The sequence below is a fragment of the Eptesicus fuscus genome, chromosome 10 (assembly GCF_027574615.1).
Source record: "Eptesicus fuscus isolate TK198812 chromosome 10, DD_ASM_mEF_20220401, whole genome shotgun sequence".
NCBI lineage: Eukaryota > Metazoa > Chordata > Mammalia > Chiroptera > Vespertilionidae > Eptesicus > Eptesicus fuscus.
Window position 1 is genome coordinate 86241492 of NC_072482.1, and position 25026 is coordinate 86266517.

The 25026-nt window shown below is 42.8% G+C and overlaps 1 protein-coding gene across 1 annotated transcript in view; it reads right to left on the reverse strand.

Annotated features, from left to right (window-relative positions):
- SLC35F1 (solute carrier family 35 member F1) overlaps window positions 1–25026 on the reverse strand; it is a 287997-nt gene that overhangs the window by 13068 nt on the left and 249903 nt on the right. Inside the window, exons 4-7 of the mRNA XM_008138863.3 lie at window positions 20419–20578; window positions 19907–20063; window positions 17819–17871; window positions 11754–11908 (exon numbers count right to left, since the gene is read on the reverse strand). Of these exons, the coding sequence (XP_008137085.1) occupies window positions 11754–11908; window positions 17819–17871; window positions 19907–20063; window positions 20419–20578 (525 nt within the window). The remainder of the gene's footprint in view (window positions 1–11753; window positions 11909–17818; window positions 17872–19906; window positions 20064–20418; window positions 20579–25026) is intronic.

Here is a 25026-nt window from a genome sequence, read left to right on the forward strand (position 1 = left end):
TGTATTTTGTTTTAGACTTTTAAAAACACTGTGAGGGATGGCGAGGCTTCCCCAGACTGCCAGAGGGTCCTCCAGCACAAAACAGCTGGGGAGCCCTCGGGAGGCAGCGAGCTGAAAACTCGCACCCCGGCGGTCTGACTTCGGGGTGTGGGCTCGGGCTTGGGACAACTCTGCCACCCTGCCTGCCTGTGGACTTGGGTTCCCGTTTTGGTGAACATACTTTCAGTTTTGTCTCCAATTTGTAGGGAATTAATTAAGTGGGGACTAACTCAGGGAGAAATCAAGGAAACATTGTTAAGAAAAGGATCTTTCCCACTTCTTCAGCCTCTCAAAGAGGCAGGAGGACAAAGAGGCTTGTCATTATCTGAGGGAGCAGCTCCAGGCAACCAAGGAAGTGTGCCCCAGGGAGTGGAACAGGTACAGGCCGAGCTGACCTACAAGTGTAAACATATCAGAGACATTCTCAAACAGAAAGAACCCAGAGATAGGACTCTTGTGGGGAAAAAGCACCCAAATTACTTAACGATAAAATCCAGTCATTCATTAGATTGAAAAGAACTGAGTGAAATGCTCAATTAAAACAAAACAATACACAGTAGCTATAAAATTCCGAGAAAAAGAGAACGTAACCTAGGAGAGTTATCCTTTGAATACAAATATAAGAAATGTTTTCAAGACAGCAAAGACGTGGAATATATAGTCCCTATGAACACCTCCTGGAAGACCCAGACTAGCCCAATGACACTCCTGCAGTGATTGTAAAGTCTCCCTTCTTCAAGGCACTTGATCACCATCTGCTGGAAAATATTCCCTGTCAATGGGCAAATGGCACTGTAGGCAGCCTGTACAACCACCCATGGAAGCCCTGCTTCCTGACAATACCAGCCAACTGAGAGATAAGCCAAAACAAGGAATTCAGAAAAGAAGAGCCTGCATTGCAGAGACGGATGGTTTAGCAAGTGCAGTAAGTATAGAAATGTGGCTTAAAGACCACAGGGGTTACATTGATGGAAATTAACTATTACAAATTGATAATATGAAAACATACACCAGAAACCAGTGAAGTGAGGGAGAGACAGTATTATCTTTCGTAGAAAGTAGTGAATAAAAACTCTCAAAACTTTAAGGACAGAGTTGAAAAAGCCTCCCATTCATGGAAGCCCCGGGAGACATGTAGAGTGATGGCTCTACTTCAGCCTTTAATGTTTGATCCAACCTTTGCTCTTTATCTGAGCAAACTGATGTTCTGATTTCTGTGAGGCTGGGCCATTCGTGTTCTGGTCCAGAGTAGAGGGATCCATACGGTCTGCTGACAAAATCAGGAGCCTGCGTGTGCAGGAGGGGGCCAGACTGTGCACCCTGGTGACAAACACAGCCAGTGCATTCTCCTGGTTTTTCAGCTAGCTGGTTTTTCCTGGCCGCAGCCCAGTCAAACCATAAGCCATTCCATTAGAAACGGCTGCGACACCTCTATCTCATTCCATTTTTCCTCACAGCTTGTCTTGAGGATGTGATTCCAAAAGACCTGTTTGATGTTGCATTTATGAATAGATTCACATAGAAGGAGTTTTGGCTTCTGGCTAGAATTCTTGACTTGCCTCAAAATGTGTCCCCAACTTCTCTAATCCTTTCAAAATAGCTGGCAAATGGAAATTGCTATTGTGGCAGAGGCTGGCTATTTTGTTCACTAAATCTATTTTCTTTTCTTTCTGTGCAAATAGCTTGAATACATTTCCCAACCTTCCTTCAATTAGGTGTGGCCATATGACTGAGTTCTGGCCAACAGAATGGGGCAGAAGTAATGGACACCAGTCTAGACCCAGCCATCACAGCCTCCAGGCTGTCTCATGGACAGCAGGGGAGAGAACGCCCAGGGTCTGGCCCAGGGTCTGGCACACTTTTTTTTAAAGGGCCAGTAGTTTATGCTTGTGGGATCTCCATCACAACTATTCAGTGCAGATGTTGTAGGGCAAAAGCAGGCATGGATAACATATAAAGAAATAGGCATGGCTGTGCTCCAATAAAACTGTATCTACAAAAACAGGAGCTGGCTCCCAGTCATTGTGTGCTGATCTCTGCCTAGAGGATGGCAGAGTTGCACAATGGAAGGAGCCTGGGTTACTGTGTGGGAAGCGTTCCCTGCCCGCTGTAGAAGCTAGTAACACTTACTCTACCTCGTTCAGTAGGATGGAAACCTCCCAGGACACTGCACCGAGTTTCCAGGCAGGGGAAACCAAGTCTAACCATTCATTGCTCTATCGCCTTGATATTTCAGGTGAAATTCTTTGGAGCCTCAGTGAGACCATTTGCCCCAATTCTCTACTCATTGGTGACAGTTTAAAAAATAGGCAAAGAGTCATAAAAGCTAAGTATTAATCTAAAAAATCACCCATTTATAATTGTATTTAGGAACCGGGAACTGAAAAGTCATAGCCTTTTAAGATGCCATTCTTACAAAAAGAAATGCGAAAGGCTACTCAGGAGAGGACTTTTCTAAATGAGATGTGTCGTGTTGCTTTTATGCTCATCAGCTGCCACAGGCGGAGGCCGCCCGCCCTGGCTTTTCAAGCGCAGTCCCGTTACTGAACTCGCTCGCTGCCACAGAGGACCCACTGGGTGGCCTGGCTCCAGATTCTAATCCACGGCTAATGAAAGGGTCCACGCATAATGCAATCTCTGCCGACGCTCTGGCACGGGCGCTCAGATGGTAAGGATGCTCCAGATTGCTGGTCTATTCAAGTAGCAGTGGGTTTGGCATCTCACCCTTTGCACTAATCCACCTTGGTGTTCTTGTCATCTTTATTTATAAACAGAGTTAAGCACCAAAACAGTACCTGGCACAGAGCAGGCATAGAATAAATATTTACTGGATGAAGATCTTTTCAATTTGGAGCATACTAATGTATTAATAAATTAGCCCCACGGCCAGAGTTACTAGACCTTTCTTGCCAAATCTCATAAGATCAAGCACACCACCACCAACGTCAACAGCAGTGAGAGAAACGGGCACACGTGGGACGTAATCTTCAGTGGCCGGCAGGGAGGGTGGGGTGGAACCCGGAGCTCCACACCTGTCCTCGCCGGATGTAGTCTGATTGCTGGAATAGGCAGCTGGCAATGTCAGAACCTTTCCTAATTATTTGTCAAAAGTAACTGGCAGCAATTATAAAAAAAATTATCTGGTATAAAGATGAGATTAAAACGTGCAACATGTTTTCTAATGAACACATTCAGATGGAATTCTCAAAAAAAAAATTGCATGAATCACGTTACCCAGAGTAGTTGAAATAGCCTTCTTGGACAAATCATTTTGAAATCTTTCTCTTTTTAAAAAGATAGTGAATGTATGGATAATAGAAACATTTTTCTGATATATGAGGATAAGTTTGATGGAGCCCTTATTTCCCTAACATATTATTATCTGTGGCTTCCTGCTGTTCAGTGTGGGGAACCATAGAAACTAATGGCCTCCGTGGTGTTTGAAGGGGACTTGGACTTACAATGTTCATGTTTCCTCCTCTATTAATTTCATGTTTATTTTGATACAGCTACAAAAATAATCTCTTCTTATGAAGTTTCTTTCAATTTTAACTATTACAGCAATTCTGTGGCAATATTAAGCCTTGAAAAGGTCACAGCAAAATGTGTGAAGCCATTTTCTTTATTAAAGGGGATATCACATATATTCAGGATGGGCTACTATTTTTTTCCAGCACACAAATGCATATCATGAAATAATTTTTTGCTATTTCATTTTAACAACCCTTGAATGTTTTGTATTTATGGCTATCATCTAAAAATTATAAGCAATGAAGGAATCAAGGAATTCAGTTGAAAATGACTGACAACATACTTTCTAAATTCTCATGCTTAAAACCCCATTTTTTTTGCCTTTTCAAACAAGGAATAAGAGAAAACTCTCACAAAATTATTAAAAGCTACATCTAGTTACAAAATCTTAAAATAAGATTTATATCCTAAATCTGGGGATAGAGATGTCTAACCCTGACCACACATTTAATCAGAGAAATTCATCACTCTTGACCACCATTTATAAATTTCAGAATCCCCTTCAAAAACTCCAAAAGGCAAGACTTATTACCTTGAAGTTTGGAGAGAGTAAAAAAACTGGTCCAAATTACTTAAAGGGTTAACAGAAGCCATGATTTAAATCTAGGCTCCTTTGACTTTGCAGTCACACTTTTTTTTTTTTTTTTTTTTTTTTTTTGCCACACCATAGTGCTTGAATTCATAGTTCACGCTGTAGATACTGCAGTAATCCTCCCACCCAATTCAATTTCTACCCACATAACTTAGTGTGTGTGTTTTATTTTTTGTGGTTTATTTTGTTTGTTAAAGTCACAACTACTTTAAAAATCATTTGGGAAATCAGCAGAGCACACTGTCTGTAGGTGGAGCATGTGTTCATTGCCCAGATGTGGCTTCTACAGAGCACATCCACATGACTCAGCTAGCTTGGCTTGGAGCCATGCACCCTTATCTGTCTGTCCTGCAGAGATTAATTGTTCTCCTGTGGTAGGCAGAGTAATGGCCCCCAAAAGATGGTCACATCCGAATCCCTGGGACCTGTATTTTATCTTACTTAATAAAAGGGACCTCAAAGATGTGATTAAGGATTTTGAGATGGGGAGATTATTCTGAACGACCTGGGTGGCCAGTCACACAAGGGAAGCAGGGATGGCAGAGTCAGATGGGAAGATGCTAGACGGATGGCTTTCCAGACAGAGGAAGGGGCCAGGTGCCAAGGAGTGCAGGCAGCCTCCGGAAGTTGGAAAGGCAAGGAAACAGACCTCCCCCGGAGCCTCCGGAAGCCGCACAGCTCTGCTGACACTTGATTTTACTTCAGTGAGATTTCTGACCTCAGAATTGGGAGGTAAAAGTTTGTCTTGTTTTAAGCCACCAACTATGTGGCCGTTTTGTTACAGCAGCCAATGGAAACTAATACCCTTTCCATTTCAAAAGTGTTTGTACAATTAATATAAGAAGATAGAGTTTATAACTGGTCAAGCTCTGACCTTGAAAAGCCAACACACCATCCAATTGGAAAGCCTCCATGTCAATCTCGGCCCTGGCTGGGTGGCTCAGTTGGTTGGAGCGTTGTGCCATACACCTAAAAGGTTGGGGGTGGGGGTCGATTCCTAGTCAGGCCACATACCTAGGTTTTGGCTTCAATCGCCGGTGAGGGTATGTACGAGGAGGCAACTGATCTATGTTTCTCTCATATCAATGTTTCTCTCTCTTTCTAAAATAAAAGTAAAATATCCTTGGGTGAGGATTTTTAAAAATCTCTTCCTGGGTTTGGGTTTGAGAGGTCACTGAAGCCCAGTAAAGTTTTTTTCCCCCTACAATTTCCATGGATTGCTATAGATTTACTGTTCTGGATTCGATTATGTGGTCAGGTAATAACAGAAATAAATAACCACTTTTTAAAAGTCTTGTAAAATGAGTTTACAGGAACACTATACAATGCAGATAGTCTATTTCAGAAGTGGGTCATTTGCTTCCCAGGACGTGGGCTTTATTGCCCAGTCAGCACGGCAGCCAGCACAACAGGCAGAGAAGCGGCAGACAGTGGACTGATGGGGGCAGGGGGAGGGAATGGATTTTTTTCCAAGAGTGGAAAGTGAGAAAAGGCAAATAATCAATGTTGCACAGGAGAGCTTCCTTTAATCATTTAGTTCTGCCTGGGTAAGCAATATCCTTTCGAAAGCTACAGATATTTATGACCAGACCAGGAGGTAGTTTGGAGTGAAGACATCGTGATTAAGTGAAAGAATAAACTATAACTGCAGGATGTAGTTAAGCCAAATGGGATCTTAGAGGTCACTGGTCATTGCTCAGCACTGGAGCGCAAGGCCCCTCACCTCGTCCCTCTCACATTCTCGTCCAGCTCCTCTAGTGAGGGGAACTCCTACCTGCTTTTGGATAACTGATTGCTAACAAGGTTTCTTTCTATTTAGCTGTAATCTTATAACCTTCACCCTGTGGTGCTAGTCCTACCTGCTTGCAGCCACATAGAGTAAATCTGAATCAGTGGCTCTCAATTCTGGCTGCAGGGGAGCCTTTAAAAGCCTGGTTTTTAGAGCTACACCGCAGACCGCTTCAATCGGCATCAGTGAGAGTGGGACCCAAGCATCAGCTCTTTTTAAATTCTTCACGGGATTCCCATGTGCAGCCAACATTGAGGGTTACTGGCTTAATTCCACACATTGCTCTGTATATGGTTAAAGATGCCCTCACTTGAATGGAAACTTCTCTTCCTTAGGCTGTGGCTTTCAACCATCCCTTAGAGCAGACATCTCGAGGCAATAGCATCATTAATGACTAGGCAGCTCCGGAAACCACCAGGGAGACTTGGTGGCCCAGAGTCTGTGGTGTGATGGACTTGGCTCCTTTCATGTTTTTAAAAGTATAACCAGATAGATAAATTGGACTTCACCAAAATTGAAAACGTTTGTGCTCCCAAGGCCACTAAAAAGAAACTGAAAAGACAACCACAGAGTGGGAGAAAATATTTGCAAATTATATATCTGATAAGAGTCTAGTATCCAGCGTGTATGATAAATATTATGACTCAATCGTAAAAAGACAAATAACCCAATTAAAACTTAGCAAAGAATTTAAATAGACCTTTCTCCAAAGAAAAGATATAAAAATTTTGTTCTCCCACTGCTACACACACACACACACACACACACACACACACACACCCCAATTAAAACTTAGCAAAGAATTTAAATAGACCTTTCTCCAAAGAAAAGATATAAAAAGTTTTGTTCTCCCACTGCTACACACACACACACACACACACACACCACAACACACACACACACACACACACACACACCCCATCATATGACATCACCATTTTAAAATTTTACAAAATTTGCCAAGATTTTTGCACTGACCGGAAATTTCTCTTATAGATCAAAGTGCCTCCAATAGGTGTTATTTCAAATCACTTTTCTGCCCTAGCCGGCTTGACTCAGTGGATAGAGCGTCAGCCTGCCGACTCAAGGATCCCAGGTTTGATTCCGGCCAAGGGCACATGCCTGGGTTGCGGGCTCGATCCCCACTGGGCTCAATCCCCAGTGGGGATCGTGCAGGAGGCAGTCAATCAATGATTCTCTCTCATCATTGATGTTTCTATCTCTCTCTCCTTCTCCCTTCCTCTCTGAAATCAATAAAAAACATATATATTTAAAAAATAAAAAATAAAAAATAAAATCATTTTCTGAGATGGCCCACCTGGCTGTGGTGGAAACCTGCAAGCCACTCAGAACTGCCCTTCTGCCCAACTCCGAAGAGCTTCCCACCTGAGAAGCAAGCTCACTGCCAATTTCTGAGGCAGGCAGGGTGAGCCCTGGAGAAAAGGAACCGTTTTTCCAAACAATGACTATCTGACTGCAGATTCAAACATTGCTCAAAAGATTCCTTTAGAACTTGTTTAAGGCAAAATAAAGTGGGTTTTTTTTAAGTTTTAGATTTAAATGGAGTATTTAACTTATTTCTTGGCAGATATTAAATACCATTGTTCATAAAACAATTAGGGAATAGGACAAGGCAGTGTTCATGCAAGAAATAAGTGGTGTGGTATCAACTGTAAGTACAATGAGATTGAAGGGAAAGGAGAAATAGAATTTGTCTTAATATCGGTTGCTGTAATAGTAACAGGGCTTTATAAATACTGTCTGCAATGAAACAAACAAATTATGAGACTTATTTTAAAAACATTGAAACAATAGATGTGAACAAAGATTTAGCACAAGCTAATTCTACTTGTTTATATAAACCAAAGAGATACCATCTGATTTTAATAATTGGGGATTGTTAAAGCTGTGTTTCTCAATATTTAGCAATGTGTGGAGACATTTTTGATTGTCTTTACTGCGCGGGGGGGTGGGGGGCAGGGGGGAGTTCGTGGCAGTGGGGTCAAGGCCAGGGATGCTACTCAACATCCTACAATGCACAGGACAGACCCCCTCCACCTAACAGAGAATTGTCTGGTCTGAAATATCAGTAGTGCCATGGTTGAGAAACCCTGGGTTAAATAAATTGAAGTATGCTCATATGTTGACTGTATCAATGTTAATATTCTGATAGTTTTGCAAGATGTTACTAGTGCAAAGGGTAAATGGGTAAATGGGATCTCTAGCTGTTATTTCTTAAAATGGCACATGAACCAACTATTATCTTGAAAGTTTAATTTTAATAAAGATACTAGGAATCAATTTTAACTAGAAAAAAAACACCTATTGTGTTTTGCCTTAAGGAAATTTATTTTTTAAGTAGTAAAGAAATATATGTGTATAGCAAAAAAAAATGTTGCTTTAAGAAATAAAAACATCTATTACACCTCCACATTGGTGCTATAAGAATTTAATTTCCAGGTAACACAGCCTCCCTTATGATAGCCTGGTGAGGGTTACTAATGGTTTCCTCTTTAGCAAAATTACTTATCCCAGGTCAATAGCAACATACAACTGATGGGAGAAGATGGGTTGCAGAGAATCAGACTTTACCTGGCTCATTGGCTTTTTTTGGTTCCTGATGGCTGTCTGTGTGGTGAGCTCCAGGTCTACCCAAAATTCAGTGGAAGTATGAGGAGCGATACATTTAAATAGAAATGAGCACTTTCAAGCCACATCTCTCAGGTATTTGTTCTCGAATTCAGAAAGCCTAGGCCTCACAGGGGAGCCAGTTAACAATGCAGACCCACTGAGACATGTCCCCTAATGAACCCAGATTTCCAATATCTCTTACTGATTCTGTGGCTCAGAGGCATGGCCCCCAAATCTGCATTTTTAGCGAATGCCCCTGGTGCACCAGATTTTCAGGAACACTGCTGAAGGGGTCGCCGAGCGCTGGGCTGGCTCTGGACTGCCCAGGAAGTGACCGCAGTCCTCAACTAGAGCGATTGATTTCAGTCATCTTTCCCAAGGGACATTAAAGGGTTTTCTTCTAGCACCGGAGCGTATAAAGGCAATTAAAGGAAACCTTGCTGCGCACTGAATTCACGCATCAGGAATGGACGGGATGTGGATGCTGAGTTGCTGAGAGGAGAAGAAACCTGGCAGCCACTGTGCTGTGCTGCGGAGACCTCAGCCAGGTGGTCCCAGGCTGAGGGAAAATAACAGGATGTGTATGGAGTGGGATGGTGAGGGGAGCTGGACCTCCCTGCACTGTGGGTGGGAACAGCATGAGAAGAGCATGTGACTTCACCTTTTAACCCTTAGGAGGACCAGTGTACATTCAGGAAACACAGATTGCACTATCCAGGAAAAAATAATGTATAAGCAATGTATAAACATTGTCCAGTCTCAGTTCCTTTAAGCTGTCATTTTTGCCACCACACTGGGCACAGGGTCCATTTTATTCCTGTCTACACCATAGCAACTTTCCCCACCTCTTGTTTGTGACCTCTTTTCCACCTTTGCCTGCCCTTCTCAGTCTGTTGCTTGGCTAAGACTTTGGCTTCTCTCAGTAATATTACTGACTAGACGCCTGTTGCACGAAGATTTGTGCAATAGGCTTTCCTTCCCCTGGCTGCCGGTACCGGTTTTCCTCTGGCACCTGGGACCCAGGCCTTCGCTCTGGCCACTGCCTTCCATCTTCGCTCCGGCCGGAGCCTTCAGTATTCACTCTGGCCGGAGCCTTCAGTCTTCTCCGCTCTGGCCGGAGTGCCACTCCTGTAGCTCCCTCTGCCCCCCGTCCTCCCCCTCATAGCAGGTGTCCCGCCCTGCCCAGATGCTCTGCACCTGTGTATGCAAATTAACCTGCCATCTTTGGTTGGTTAATTTGCATACCCACTCCTGATTGGCTGGTGGGCATTGTGGAGGTATGGTCAATTTGCATATTTCTGTTTTATTACTGTAGATTATTCACTTCAGCTGCTTGGTCTCTGGTCCTCTCAAGTACATACTCTTCCCATAGCAGCATTTCTCCCAGAACCTCCAAGACCAGTTTGACCTGGATGAAGATGCCCTGCCCACCAAGAAGCCCCATCAGCTGGCCACACCCATGTGCTGGTGATGTTAACTGTAAAACCACTGGGGAAGCACTTGGCTAGAAGTGGCCAGAACAGCTTTTCTCGTCTGCCTCTTCTTTTGCCTGTACTAATTTGGTCTTATCTGTTTGGATATTCCATACTTGTCCTTTGTCACACTGGTCACAGTCCCCATTGACCCTTATCTTGCAGGCCTAGTTAAAGAATGACAAGCAGGTCTCTCCTCACATACCAATTCGATCAATTGTTAACAGTTGCAGGGAGTGTAGCATTTAAAGTATAACATGTGACTGCCATGTGCCACCCAAGTAGTCATGCGTGCCTTGGGTTAGGGTGGGGGTAATCTTCAAAAAGACTACCATCTTTGGGATGAATAGTTTCTTCTTTTCTTCAGGGCTGATATATTACCATACTTTCCGGCGTATAAGATGACTGGGCGTATAAGATTTTCCTGGGTTAAAAAGTCATTTTCTATGCCGGAAAATACGGTATATTGGACTATATTGATGGGATTAGATATAATGGATTAGATATATTGGACTACCGTATTTTCCGGCGTATAAGACAACTTTTTAACCCAGGAAAATCTTATACGCCCAGTCGTCTTATACGCCGGAAAATACGGTAACTGCAAATACTTCACAATATCTCTTTGCATTCCTTTACTCAAACCCTAATCTTTCAGTAAAGAAACTATAGTTGACCCCTGAACAAGATAGGGATTAGCTGTTTTGGCTCAGTGGACAGAGCATCGGTCTGCGGACTAAAGGGTCCCAGGTTTGATTCCAGTCAGGGGCACATGCCTGGGTTGCAGGCTCTATCCCCAGTAAGGGGCATGCAGGAGGCAGCCAATCAATGATTCTCTCTCATCATTGATGTTTCTATCTCTCTTTCCCTCTCCCTTCCTCTTTGAAATCAATAAAAACATTAAAAAAAAAAGAGATAGGGATTAGGGGTGCCAACCTCCTGCACAGTTGAAATACGTTTTTAACTTTGACTCCCCAAAACTTAACTGCTGATAGCCTACTATAATATCATAAACAGTTGATTAACACATATTTTGTATGTTATATGTATTATATACTGTATTCTTATGATAAAGTAAGCTAGAGGAAAGAAAATATTAAGAAAATCATAAGGAAGAGAAGATACATTACGTATTGAATGTATTTATTTGAAAAAAAAACAAAAACACACACACACAAAAAAACACCTTGGGTCAGTGGGCCCACACAGTTCAAACCTGTGTTGTTCAAGAGGTCACCTGCATTACAAGTGCATTAACACAGTCCATTCATATTTATTTGCAGGTATAAAAATACCTGGGGAACAGAAACTGCAGGAACTGCGTTTTTTGTCCAGTGCCTTTGGCAAAATGGATTTTGCGGTTCTAGATTGGAGATTGCACAAATCTTCCTAGTTTTAGGCTGAACAAAGAGTCTCTTCTGCGGGGAATGGTGTCAGAAAAAAATTGTCCCCTAGTGGTGAAAGCCCTTTCCTCTGACGGTTTCTTATCTTTTACTTGTTACTGGTCTCTAATGACAAAACGTTGCCTCTGTCTCATCATTGAAATGTAAACACCCAGATCGCAGGGGTTAGCACACAGTTTCATTCCCATCTTCCTACATCAGCCAGGGCACTCCACAGCAGGGGAGTCCTACCTGTATGCCCGGGAAGGTTAATTCCCTACCAGGTGTCTTCTCAGAGCAGCCCTGATTCAACTTACCTTGTAGTGGAAGAGAAACAGCCCACAGAACAGGCTGTACAAATCTGCTGTGAGCAGGGAGAGGTTGACCGAAGTGGCGCTGGTTTTCTTTATGACGATCGGCATGAAGCTGTAGAGGCCAAACATGCAGGCACTGAAGCCGACGTAGAGCAGGCCTGGGGGAGAGAAAGACAGGCAACACTCAGCCCCCTCAGGGCCTCTAGGCGTCCACAGTGGGTGAAAGGAGGGAACCATGCACACCACTGATCATGCCCGAAGGGAGTTTTCTTTCATTCCGTTTACCGGTGTTTTGGATTGGTGAATACACAGCTAAAACATGCAAAGTAAGAAAAGAAACTTTCTGCTTCCCACTACGTAGCTGATATTTTGCACCTTCTAGGAAGGAGTGGCTCCTTACTGCTACTGTCAGAACACGGGGTCAAGGCTTCTGAATTCTATTCTCAGTTGTGTGGTACTTAACTTCTATCTGTCTCTGTTAAAACTTCTTTCATCTTCTAGTTTTTTTATTTGCAAAATAGGAACAGAACTGCTTGGTATCATATATTGTCCACAATGACAAATAATTACATCATCCTTAAAGTTGAAGGGCTTACCTGTCAAAGAGATCGGGACAGAGAACTGAAATGGAATCCTAACTGCACCACCCTGGGAAGACAAGGTCATTGCTCTGAGCACAGATGACCTTCCAGATTTGTGAATCCTGCCCAGCCTCATCACCAGCACACAGAGACCTATTCCTTCATCACCTTTCCCAGCATGCCATGGGCCCTCACATGTAAGTTCTGTTTTATACATAAATAGGTAAATGCTTTGCGAACCATCAAAGAACTAAGTTGTCCAAAAGAGAAAGAAAACAATGCCCTTAAAATGCTATATGGTCATCCAGTCTCTCATTCTCTAAATCAATCTTTCTCTATCTCTAGATACACAACTGTTAATACTAATTCCATAAGTGCACAATTTTGTTGGGTCTCAAGCAGACGTTTATAACTAAATCTAGAGTTTGGTTTATTTTTTTTTTTTGGTAGATGTTTATACCACATAAATGTAGAAAAATAATTCTCATTTCTCTACCTTGAAAGAATAAGGCATAGAATAAGCATAAGTAATACAAGCCGGTGGACTTTGCAATACAATAAAAGTAACCAACCTTTCCCAAGGAACCCTTGCTATATAATGTATGTGGTGTGGGCTTTGGGCAGATGGCCTCCTTGAATCCTGTGCACTTTGGAGGATTTGACTATGAAGAATAGTGACTCCCCCAAAGAGAAGTTTGTTTTTCCATCTGAAAAATACAGGGTATCCCCCAAAAGGTACATACACTTTAACAGCTGATAGCTCAATTCTAAAAATGAATTGTATTTTAATAAGCACTGCCTTTATAATTATTCAAAGTGCATGTATACATTTTTGGGGACACCCTATATTTAAGGACACAAATAACCATTCTACACATTTCTGAGCCTAATTTAAGGAAAGCCACATCAAACCTATATACAAAGTTATTCTGAACAGTAAGCAAACTCAGTGCAACAGCCCCCTCTAGTGTGGCGGGAGTGCCCCAGAGGACACTGGAACACCCTTCCCTATTCGGTCAAGGACAAGTCCTCTGGGGCTATTCTGTCATTGTACTATCAGATGGTGGCTTTCCAGCCTCCAGCAGAAGTCTTCATTCCCTAAAAGGGGTCAATTTTCCTGTGCTTGGGTTTCATGCTACCTATTATTCATCTGCCTTTTAAGCAAGTTACTAAAAATGCAACACTAAAGAACCTCTGATCAATACATGAGGAGACAAAAATTAATTCTGTATCCCTTTAAGGAATCTGAGGCTAAGGGCAAGATCTAGCTGTAAATTAATTCACTGAAAATAATCAAACTTGATGTGAACAGAGTCCAGGCACCCCCCTCCCCTTTTTTAAGGCTAGAGAGTTTCAGAATCCTACTCTTCCACTACATTACCTAGCACACCATGGATGCTCACATGTTGGCTCTGACGTTTTCCATTCACTCAATTATTCAACCATTTATTCACGGAGTGCCTGGTATGCCCTGGGCACTCTGTTATGGGCTAGCAGTGAAATGGAAAACGGGGTAGACAAGAGGCCTCGAGTTGGTGCTAGGGCTGTGAAGAAAGAAAAGGTTCCTTCCAGGGCATGCCAGGGGCTTGCCTCAGGCAGGGTGACGAGGGAAGGCTGCTTTGTGGAGGTGGCCTTCACCTTGATGGCTGGAGGACTAAAGGAACTGCCAGGGGAGGAGCCAGGGGAGGAGGGTTCTGGGTAGGGAGCTCTGCAAATGAAAACACCCTCAGAAAGGCCAGGGCCAGATGTGTTCCAGCAGCTGTCAGAGGACAGATATCTGAGCAGAAGGAACAGAATACGGTAGTGATAAGAGCTGAGGTTAGACACTCAGGCAAGGGATGAATTCTGCCGGGCCTTGTACATCTTGGAAAGAAATCTTATTCTAGTTGTAATAAGAAGCCTTTAGGAGTTTGCAGCAAGTGGCTGATCTCTGATCTACATTTTTAGAAGGTGACTGGCTACTGTGCAGAGAAGGGATTGGAAGGAGAAAAGCATACGAGGAGACCAGCAAGGAGTGTAGTGTCAGAGTCCAGGCAAGAGATGCTGGTGGCTTTGCTGAGAATGGCCATGGAGATGAGGGGAAGTGGCCTGGTCTTGAAGACTCAGCAAGTCCTGGTGATAAACTGGATGTCGGTATCAAGGGAAAGGAGGGCCTCAAGGATACCCTTGGGTTCTGGCGAATTTATAAACTGGGTGAATTGTGATGCCATTTACTGAGATGAAGAGAAATGAGGGATTGCCAGGTTTTCAGGGAAAATGGATAGCTCCATTTTGAACGTGTTAAGTTGTAAATGCTTATGCATCCTCCTAGAGGATTTGTGCAGTAGGAAGCGACATTGTAATTGGCAGGCTCAGAGGCGAGGTGTGACTTTACAAGCATACTTGGTGAGCCAAGGAGAGTAGGAAACCAGACACACAGTAGAGCTTTACCCTATTCATCAGCTTTAAGGTTCTAAATGCATTTTTAAAGGCTGTAGAAATTACATGTAGGGGGATGGGAGTGGGATGTGTGCGCCATCACAGTTAACCCCTTTGCTAGGTCAGTGTTTTCGTGTGTGAATATCCTGTTTCATGAGCAAAGCATACACTGAGTGGCCAGATTATTATGATCTCTGAATGCATAATAATCTGGCCACTCAGTGTGTGTGTGTGTGTGTGTGTTGTGTGTGTGTGTGTTGTGTGTATGTGTGTGTGTGTGTGTTATATATATCTGTGTATATCTATATATATCTATATATATATATATATATATATATATATTAGAGGCCCAGAGCATGAATTCGTGCATGGGTGGGGTCTGGCCAGCCTGGCCAGGGGGAGGGGACATGGGCGGTTGGCCAGCCTGCCTGCTGGTAGAACTCATGGTCGAGGGGACAATTTGCATATTAGCCTTTTATTATATAGGATATACACTGAGTGGCCAGATTATTATGTGTTCAGAGATCATAATAATCTGGCCACTCAGTGTAGTTAGCACAGTGAACACAGGACTGAATGGCAGGACTGCTGCAGCGTGCTGATTTGCTGTTCTTAGACGGACATTAGCTTGTTAGTGGACATTAGCAATGCATCTGAAGGCCCAACTTGCTGTCCAGGCAGGGTTTTCAAACAATCAATCAACTTGATGGAATAAATGAACTGCTTTGACTTTTGACTGACAACTACATAATAGCTGCAATAATACATTTATAGACAGGGTATGTGCACAACCATTTCTTAATTGAAATGTTTTCTTTCTCACTGAAGATAGCATTCATTCACACTTGTCCTCGTGCACCAAGAGACTTAAGCTAAAGAGATTGGAAAAGAATACTGTCAGCTGATATTAATTGAGAGCTTGCTAGGTGTCACGTACTTTATATACATCAATTAATTGATCCCCACAACAGTATAACACCATTACTAGTGTTACTCTCTTTATACAGATAAGGAAATGAGTTTATAGAGTGTATCAGTCAAGAAACACAGTCCATACCAGGTTCAACAGAGGAAATCTAATATGGGGCACAGTTACAAAGGTATTTGAATGGATGAGTGGGGAAACGGGAATGCAGAGACCAGCAATCGCAGTAAGTAACAGCCTGGGACTAGAATGATCCAGTGGAGTCCCAGCAGCTGCTGTGCCATCTCCCGGTTCCCCAGAAAGTAAGTGCACTGCCAAGCCTGAAGTCTCCTGCCACCCTCTTGCCATTCATTCATTCGCTTACTTAGTAAATATTTATTCACTGAATATGTGCCTAGAATTGAGCTAAACATTAGAACCTTACAGTAGGTCAGGACGAGGTAAGGAGGTCAAAAGTGGCCTTGTAGGAAAAAAAAAAAAAAAAGAAAAACCCTCAAACCCAACCCCATCATCACTTCAGAAGAAAAGGGCGAATATTTGATTGCCTTTCCAGACCGTTGTGGCCTCATTTCCCATCAGGAATTAAACAAATGGCTCCGTCATGTGTTCCTTTTACACGGCCCTTCATCATTTCCAACTGCAGGGGACTGACGTTTCAATGGCAATGTGAGAGCTCAGAATGAAACTACCTTTCGATGGCACATTTAACTAACCCCGAGTTATAACAGAACCTCAGTGGACGAGCACATGCCATCCACATTATTAAAGGACAGATTATTTTTTATTATTACTATGACTATTAATATAAAATTAATATACACTCACGGACCACTGCATGGGAAGCGTTCCCGAGCAGAAATGTTTTGTTTCCTGGCACTGAGAGTCACAAAGGCAAATGCGTGTGTAACCTGCCTCTGGTTTCCTTGCCCAGCTGCCCTCCCTGCCCCGCCCCCATCTCCTCCACTCTATTGATTTTCATTTCATTGGAACATTCTACAGCAAAACGCAAGAGAAAGTAAATGGCAGGACTCTGTGACAGCCACAGGGCCGGGCAGCCCTGGAAGTCACTAGAACTAATCCCCAGGGAGAGTCCTGCATAATTCTGTAGCTTGCAATGCATTTTCGGAGGGAGTGTTCTCAGCAGCAGGTGGCTTTGGCTGCTCTGGGGTCGAAGGTAGGTAAAGTGGTGTGATGAAGTTTATGCCATTGCTGACCCAGCTCATGGAAGCAGAATGTGACCTTAAGCTATTAATTCCATCAAAGCTCATAAACTAGAGGTGGCTCAAGCAGCCAGCTTCCAGGTGGGGGACCAGGTGTATTTTCATCCCCATTTACATGCACTGTGCACACAATTTCCAAGCGCCTCCATAAAACCAGGCTCTCCCCTCATTGCTGGGACTCATGCATCTTGGTACAGACACTGAGGGCATAGCTTGGGGCCTAAGGTTATTAAATGGTAGTCCCTACTAGAGCTTTCTGCGTGATCATTACAGCATCGCTTAGGATCTCAAGTCCTTGTCCTAATTTTTGTTGTTGTTGTTTTAAGAGAAAACTGATTTTAGAAAGAAGTGCAATCTGAGATGCCCTGTTTGACTAACCAGCTCAAGTTGTTTCTGGTATTGTTCACCAAGTCCCCTGGGGATCAATTAGCCACTCCTCATCTGCAAGATGCTCCCTTCTGAAAGGTTTTATGGGCTCAGAATGTCCATTACATTGTTTTTCTTTTATGCCTTTCTGTCAAGTTCCATTTTCTCCCCTTTACCGAAGTGCCGCTTTTTAATGATCACATCAGTGTGGCGTTGCTTGGCGAGAGCAAACTGCTGTCATTTATGCTCCCCCACTGCCTCAGGGCATTCTTTCTTTCTGGTTGGTCTTTAACCTAATGACATACGTCTGTGTCTCCACTAATGGCATCTTGATGAGGATAATGGGCCAAAGCTCAATTAGGAAACATTATGAATCATACAGTTTAGTCTCTTGTAGTGCGCAAGAATTCCTAAAATGACAAGGGGACTTCATTTTCTTTTGTCCCTGCATTCTAAATCTTTTCATTGTTCATGCTCCAGGCCCACCCGCCTTACTCTTCAAATGTATTTCTCAGGTTCCCTAAGGAAACCGGCATCTTAGGTGAACAAGCCCCTTACCTATTTGCCAGTCCCAGGGCACCTTTAACAGCTCCTTGTGCTCCATTATAGCTCTGCAAATGGAAAGAAAGTGGACTTGATGAGCAAGATTATGAAGCGTCCTACTTCTTTTCACTCACCAGCTTTGTACAAATCATGCAGCAACCAACTGAATGTCAAAACTACCTCTGGGCCATACAGAGGACAGTCTAATTAGACAGACTGGGTTTTATCCTGAAGCATCTTGTCGGGGGTGGCCAGCAGGGGTGAGTGGGCCAGTGGGCATGGTGGAGCCCAAACCTCCCACTGAACTTCACACCCAAGCAGTCTGCCTACGGCCCGTGTTTGTTCTTGCTTAGATGCTTCCTGAAAAGGAAACGGTGAGGTTCGGAAAATGTCTGTGCTTGCAGGTGTAATTAATTTTCTGACTGAGCATTTTCTAAGGCAGGGATTCTCAGACTCTCATGTGCAAAAAAAAAAAACTCATCTGGGAAGCATGTAGAAACAGCTTCCTGGGCCCCATTCCTAGCGATTCTGAGTCCATAGATCTGGGAGGGACCATGGCTGGGCATGTCTGAGGGGTTCTCACAGGGTACCAGAGAAGCACACTGAGAACCACCGCTTTAGAAGAGGACCCAGAGGTGAGGGTGGCACCATGCCACCAGTGCTGTTTGGTTTTGGTGGGTCCTTGATGTATCCCATTTGCCAAACTCACCCATAGGCCAGCACTTCCATGATTTCGGTAGCAGTGTCTCTGAAGGGCTCAGTCGGCGCTAATGGGGATTGCTACTGAAGCCAGTGAGCACTAGATCTAGGAATATATTTGCTGGATTCAAGAATAATAACCCATAAAATGAGCCATCCATCTACAAAATGTTGGTTCTGAACAGTCGAAGTAGGCACTTTCTTTTCCTCTCACACACCTAAAGCACCAAACTTAGGAGCTTTAAAATGCCATCATGCTTTCAAAATGAACCGAAAATAAATCCTCGGAGAGTCTTCCCATCTCAGTGCCTAGTGTACTATGGAGCTCTTCACTTCTATCTGAGGGTACTGAAGTTTGGAGGATTCTTGGAAACAGCCTATTTGCAAAATATTTACGGTGATGCTAAAATATCTTCCATAAATAATCTCAGGCACTGAACCAATGCAAATGCAAAGTACTTGCTTTGTAGAAAATTATTTGGTGAAATCAGAATTGCTTGCTTGTAAAAACAGATTTGGTGAAATTAGACAGGAGGTCATACATTTATTCATCTCTTATGTGAAACTCAAATATGTGGCCTTTCTTGATGAAAAATTATACTTCGTTTGACACTTATTCTCACAGCAATTTCTGAGGCACAAACCAGTGATGGCTTATATGTTCCCACACCAGAATTAGTGAAAATTTGGTGTTTTGACTTTTTGAGAATGTCTGTGTTATATCTTTACCTACTTAAAAAAAATTATCTTTATTGTTGAAAGTATTATAGATGTCCCCCCCCTTTTTTTTCCCATTGACCCTCTACACCCCACCCCCAAGTCCCCCTCCCCACCAGGCCTTCACCACACTATTGTCTGTTTCCATGGGGTATGCATGTATGCATATAAGTTCTTTGGTTATTTAAGGGAAATGGAAACACAAAATTTCTAAGAGATGAATTTGAAATATGATTCACTCATGCAAATCCATGGGCAATAGAAGAGCAAACTGATAAAAGAGCAAATTTAAACGTTATGATTTCTGGTGGCAGTTGTCACTAGTAAATAGAATGTCCCTTTCTGGAAGTGCATCAGATCGTGGCACTTACACTTAGTTTTTCTATTTCTCTACGTAACAACCCACAGGCTAGTTTGGGAGAATCAATGTACATCCAATGGTTTCTTGTCAATCATCTTCAAAGTCCATTAAATGTTTTTCTAATAATTTACAATAAACTTACTTAGTTTGGAAGAAATTTACTAATAAAGATGTTGAGTTTTCAGATTTCATGTGGGGAATTGGTGACAGGTTCCCAGCTTTGATTTTTATAAAATAAAGTTACCAACCCTACGCCAAAGGAAAAAAATTTCAAACACATGCCCTAAGAGACGCTACTGTCTGAGTTTCTTGTTATTTTTACTCACAATTGAATTCCACTGAAAAATGCCCCGAAGAGTCCGATCATGCCCAGGAATTCCACTCGGCTCAGGGTGCGGATGATGTACTCTTCCCAGACGTTAGAGATACCATAGAGTGTGGCTCCTGCTAAGACCAGAAGGTCCCCTACCAGCTTATTTTCCCCTAGGAACAACAACAACAAAAAACCAGAGAGAGCTTCATTAAAAATTCTTAACAAGAATTTAGCACCAGAAAAATTCTATTCTGACATTTTTATAGAAGTTCCATAACTTACCAACTGAGTTTTAGTAAAGTTTGTTTATGGGTGGTCAGATATGCTTCCCTTATTCACTCAAGAAATGTATTAAGCACCTCCTATGTGCCACTGTTCTAGGCGTGGGGAACCAAGCATGAGTAAGACACAGACAATGGGAAGACCAGGTTCCTTTTCTTCCACCCAACAATGAACATTCCATGTCTTGCCTTGGCCTCACCCACAGAGGCAGGTAACCAACCTGGTGAACACACAGACACTCACCTGCTCCCTGATGCCTTCCCACAAGCACGTCCGCTCCCACCATGCAGCCCATCCCCAGGATGCAGACCACGATGCCGATGAAATGTACAGCCTTGTACCGGATCAGCAGGAAGAACCAGGAGAGTAAAATCACCACCGGGATCACAAAACAGTCCAGGAGCTATTGGCAAGGAAGAAAAGAACAGCAGGAGGTCAGGGGGAAGCTTTTCATGTAGTACAGAACCATAACTTAGCTCTGTAGACCGGCCAAGTCCCCTGAGTCTGAGGTTCGGTGTAGAGCCAGAACGAATGCAATTAAAACAGACGCAGAAACAAACTCAAATGATTTTTACTTAAACATCCCCAAGAGGAAAAGGGGAGAAGGCAAATTGATAAGACAGGCTGGTGGGGAAGACTCTCCGGATCCCTCAGTGTCTGGGCCTCAGGGGAACACCTCATATGCTGTGTGTATACGCTGAGCCATTTCAGATGGTCCTTCCACTTTAGGAATAGATCTGGGAATGGGAGGTAAGGGGGCAGAGGTCTTACAATGTTTTATAAATTATTAGAATTTACACAAAAGTTGAACTTAATTTCTCCCAGACAACTGTCTTCCCACAGCCAGTAAAAGTTACTCTCATCTGTCCTTGAAATTTCACTCTTAAAAAGAAAATTGCTGTAAATATAAATACAAATATTAATCTCAGAAGTTTACAAATAACTTTAAAATGCTGTTATAAAAAAGAGTGATAAAACTTAGAAGTTTGAACAGAGTTTAGAAAAAAATTAACTGATTTCATTTCTTATTTATTTTGCACAAATAGTGAGATTCCAAAAGCCCCGAGAGTTGGTGAAGAATTCACTCTGATCATGCGGTGAAGTAACATGGTGAAATGAAAAAACCCCTATGCCAGGGGCCAGAAATCTGAATTTGAGTGCTAGGTCCTTGCTTATAGCAGTATGACATTGGGCAAATCACAAATTCAGGAAACATCAATTTCCTGATAGTAGAAAAAGATGACTCTTACTGACTTTCCCCAAAGATCATTGTGAAGCTCAGAAACAATACATGTAGAAGCATTTTGTAAGTTACTTGGGCCTGGATGCCAATCTACAATCCCGTTTACCAACACATACGTTGGGCTCCACGTACTGTTGTTTCTCTCACACTGTGGTAAGCTGCAGTGACCTTTGACACTCCATGGGGTCCAGTAGGGTCTCCACTAGACAAACTTATGTCCCACTGGACTTCGATGTCCATATACCAAATGAGAAGCTGGTGATCCTGTCCCATTGCCCAGCACAGCTCCTCCACTAGAATCCTCGATAAGTGACCCTACCTCCCAGCAACCAGATTCAGAACAGTGACCCCTAATACTCCTCCATTCTATATCCTATTGACCACTGACTTCTGCCAATTCCATCTTTTAAACATCTCTCAAATCTACTCATGCCACCCTCTCTCACTTCCACCACCTAGACTGAGATAGTGTCAATTGCAATAATAATAAATATTGAATCATTGGCACAATGTCTGCCTTCCTCACATGTCCAGAGGTCCAGGGAAACAAGAATATATTCTTAGTACCCAAAACCCTGTTGGGCTAATATATTTATCCAATAATAGTTATTGAACAAATACATATATGAATTTATAATGACCAGAAACATCAAAATAGAGTCTCCAAGATTCATTTAAGGCTGAAAAATACATATGTATACAGTAGTCCACCCCCCTTTTCCATGGTTTCACTTTCCCCAGTTTTAGTTACCCACAGTCAACCACAGTCTGAAAATATTACATGGAAAATTCCAGAAAGAAACAATTCATAGGTTTTAAGTTGCACATCGTTCTGAGTAGTATGATGCAATCTCATGCTATCCCACTCTGTCCTGGCCAGGGCATGAATCACCCCAGCATATCCACGCTATATCTGATACCCACCCGTTAGTCACTTAGTAGCCATCTCAGTTATCAGATCGACTATTACGGTATCACAGTGTTTGTGTTCAAATAATTCTTATTTTACTTATCCTATATAATAAAAGGCTAATATGCAAATTGACTGAACAGCAGAACAACTGGTCGCTATGATGCACACTGACCACCAGGGGGCAGACGCTTAACCAAGGGGCAGACACCTCCGTGGAAGTGCTAAGGATAAGCGGGCCTAAGCCGTCAGTCAGACATCCCCCAAGGGCTCCCAGACTGCAAGAGGGCGCAGGCCAGGCTGAGGGACCGCCCCCCCCCCCCCTAATACGTGCACTGGGCATCTAGTATTGTTATAATTGTTTTATTTTATTATTATTGTTAATCTCTTACTATGCCTAGTTTATAAATTAAACTTTATCATAGATATGTATGTACAGTAAAAAACATAGTATACATAGGGTTCTGTACTGTCATCGGGGGTCTTGGAACATGTCCCCCAGGAACAAGGGGGGGCTACTGTATTTGCAGAGCATCCCTGACTCCCATAGTGGCTTTTGGCCCTGTAAGCAGCACTCAGAATCTTTTTCACCCTGAAGCTTTTTGTGACCTGGACAGATCCTTCATGCTTCTCTGTGCTTTGGTCTCCTCTGCAAAATGAAACAAGCAATCAGAATGTAAGCTGTCCCTGGGGCTGCTGTGAGATAAGGTGAGGAGGGCCCTGTGAATAGTGATTCAACAGTGTGATGGCTGGGGGCTGAGCCCGGAGGGGACAGCACTCCCGGAGGGGCAATGTAGAGAGGGGGTGGCTGGTGGGATTGTACTACACAGGGCTGCTCACTGCATAGGTAATTAGCAAATGAATGACCCTATTTGATGTGGTAAAATGCTCTAAGGCAGGTTATATACCTGGCCTCAAATGCCATTAAAGTACATTAGGAAATTTCAGTTTGCCAGTGAAAACTGTTCACTGGGCATAAAACAGTTGGTGTTTTGCTTTAAAAATTAGAAAGGATTGCATCAACGGTTGAAATATTTAGCTACATGCTCCACGCCTGGGATTTCATTATCTGGCTGGAAGCCCTCGATCCAGGCCTCCATTCCTGGATTACTGAAGGCGAACGAGGCCATCATCCAATCTTCAGGGAGGACTGAAGTGAGCCTTTTGGGGTCTTGGTGTCATTAGAAATCCCAAAGCATATGATGAGTCCTGGGATCTATTCCCTTAATGGGTTGAGCTAAAAAAAACACACGCTTATTTGTAAATGGCAGGTCTTATTTGTTGGGAGGATTTTCAGGAAGAAAGAAGGGAAAAGGAGAATACACATCTGAGCCAGGGTTCCTGAGACACTGCAGGGAGGGAGGCGTGGTGCCCAGTACACAGCAGGTGGTCAGCAATGAGTGCCCGAGGGAATTAATGAATGCACAGCCACTTGGTATCGCTGACGGTCAGAAGGGACATTTGAGGTAATTCAGGGTGCTTGCTACTGGCATTTGGGCTGAAATAATTCTTCATCTTGCAGGTCTGCCCTATATTCTCTGCAGAGTACAGTTGGGTCCTGACCACTAAAAAAGAAAAAAAAAAAGAAAAAGATGCTTCTACACATTAACAGAGTGCCCCTTGGGGGTGGTATCTCCCCAGTTTTGGGGAGATACTGCCCAGTTTGTGACCCCTTTATTAAAAGTTGGGAACTCAGAAGTCTCAAGAGAAGTGATGTGCTCAAGGTCACTCAAATTGCTGACACCAGCGGCAGTGCTGTCACGGTTCTTTTCTGAACAGTATTTAATGAAGGTCAATTACTACAGGATTGCTACAGGTGGAGGTCTCACTACAGTACCTGGAACTACAGAAAAGAAACCATTTGGTAGCTGATGTTATTAAACAGGCTATTATTTTTCAGTAATTTTTTGGCTCCAGCCTTTCCCCTGTGGTCATATAGCATAAAACATACTGACAAAATGATTTTCCAATGGTTTTCTGGTAGCTTACCTCCTTAGCTAAGCGGTAGTTAGAGTAATAAAAAAGAGACACATTATAATAGATGCCTGTTAAAAAAGAAAAAGAACCAAGAAAGCTTCCGATCTATCATTAACCTGTATACTGTATCTTTCTTTGCGTACATTTCTATAACCAAAAGAAAAAGTATAAAACATCAGTACCAAAAAAAACAACAACGAACAGATGAATATTGTTTCACAATCATCTTATGCTCTGACAATTCTCAAAGAACTTTAAGAATATTTTGGAAAGAAAAGTGTTCATTACCTCTTAAATTTACATAGCATTTTTCCCTATTGGATATCAAATTAGCTATTTTGCCTTAGGGGAGGAGCAAGAAGGATCGGAGAATGAAGAAGCGTCTCCCAGCATTTGGAAGGGAATGTAAGTCTTTCCTGGCCTGGGTGATACTGTGGGGAGACTAGAGTCCCACCACACTCCTCCCAGACCACACTTGGTTTGGGTGACATATGTGTTTGTTTCTTGATTAAGAATCTCAGTATCATAATATTAGGCATAAAAATCTCTGAGAGGAGAAGTCAGAATCTATGAGAATAAAATATTAACAATGGTTATCTTTGAACTGAATCTTCTCCGCCCCACTGCACCAATTCTCTGTGCTATCCAAATTTCCTCTCTTGCACATATGCTACTTTCAAAATATATAGAGTGTAAAAAATACATGAGGGTATAAAAGATC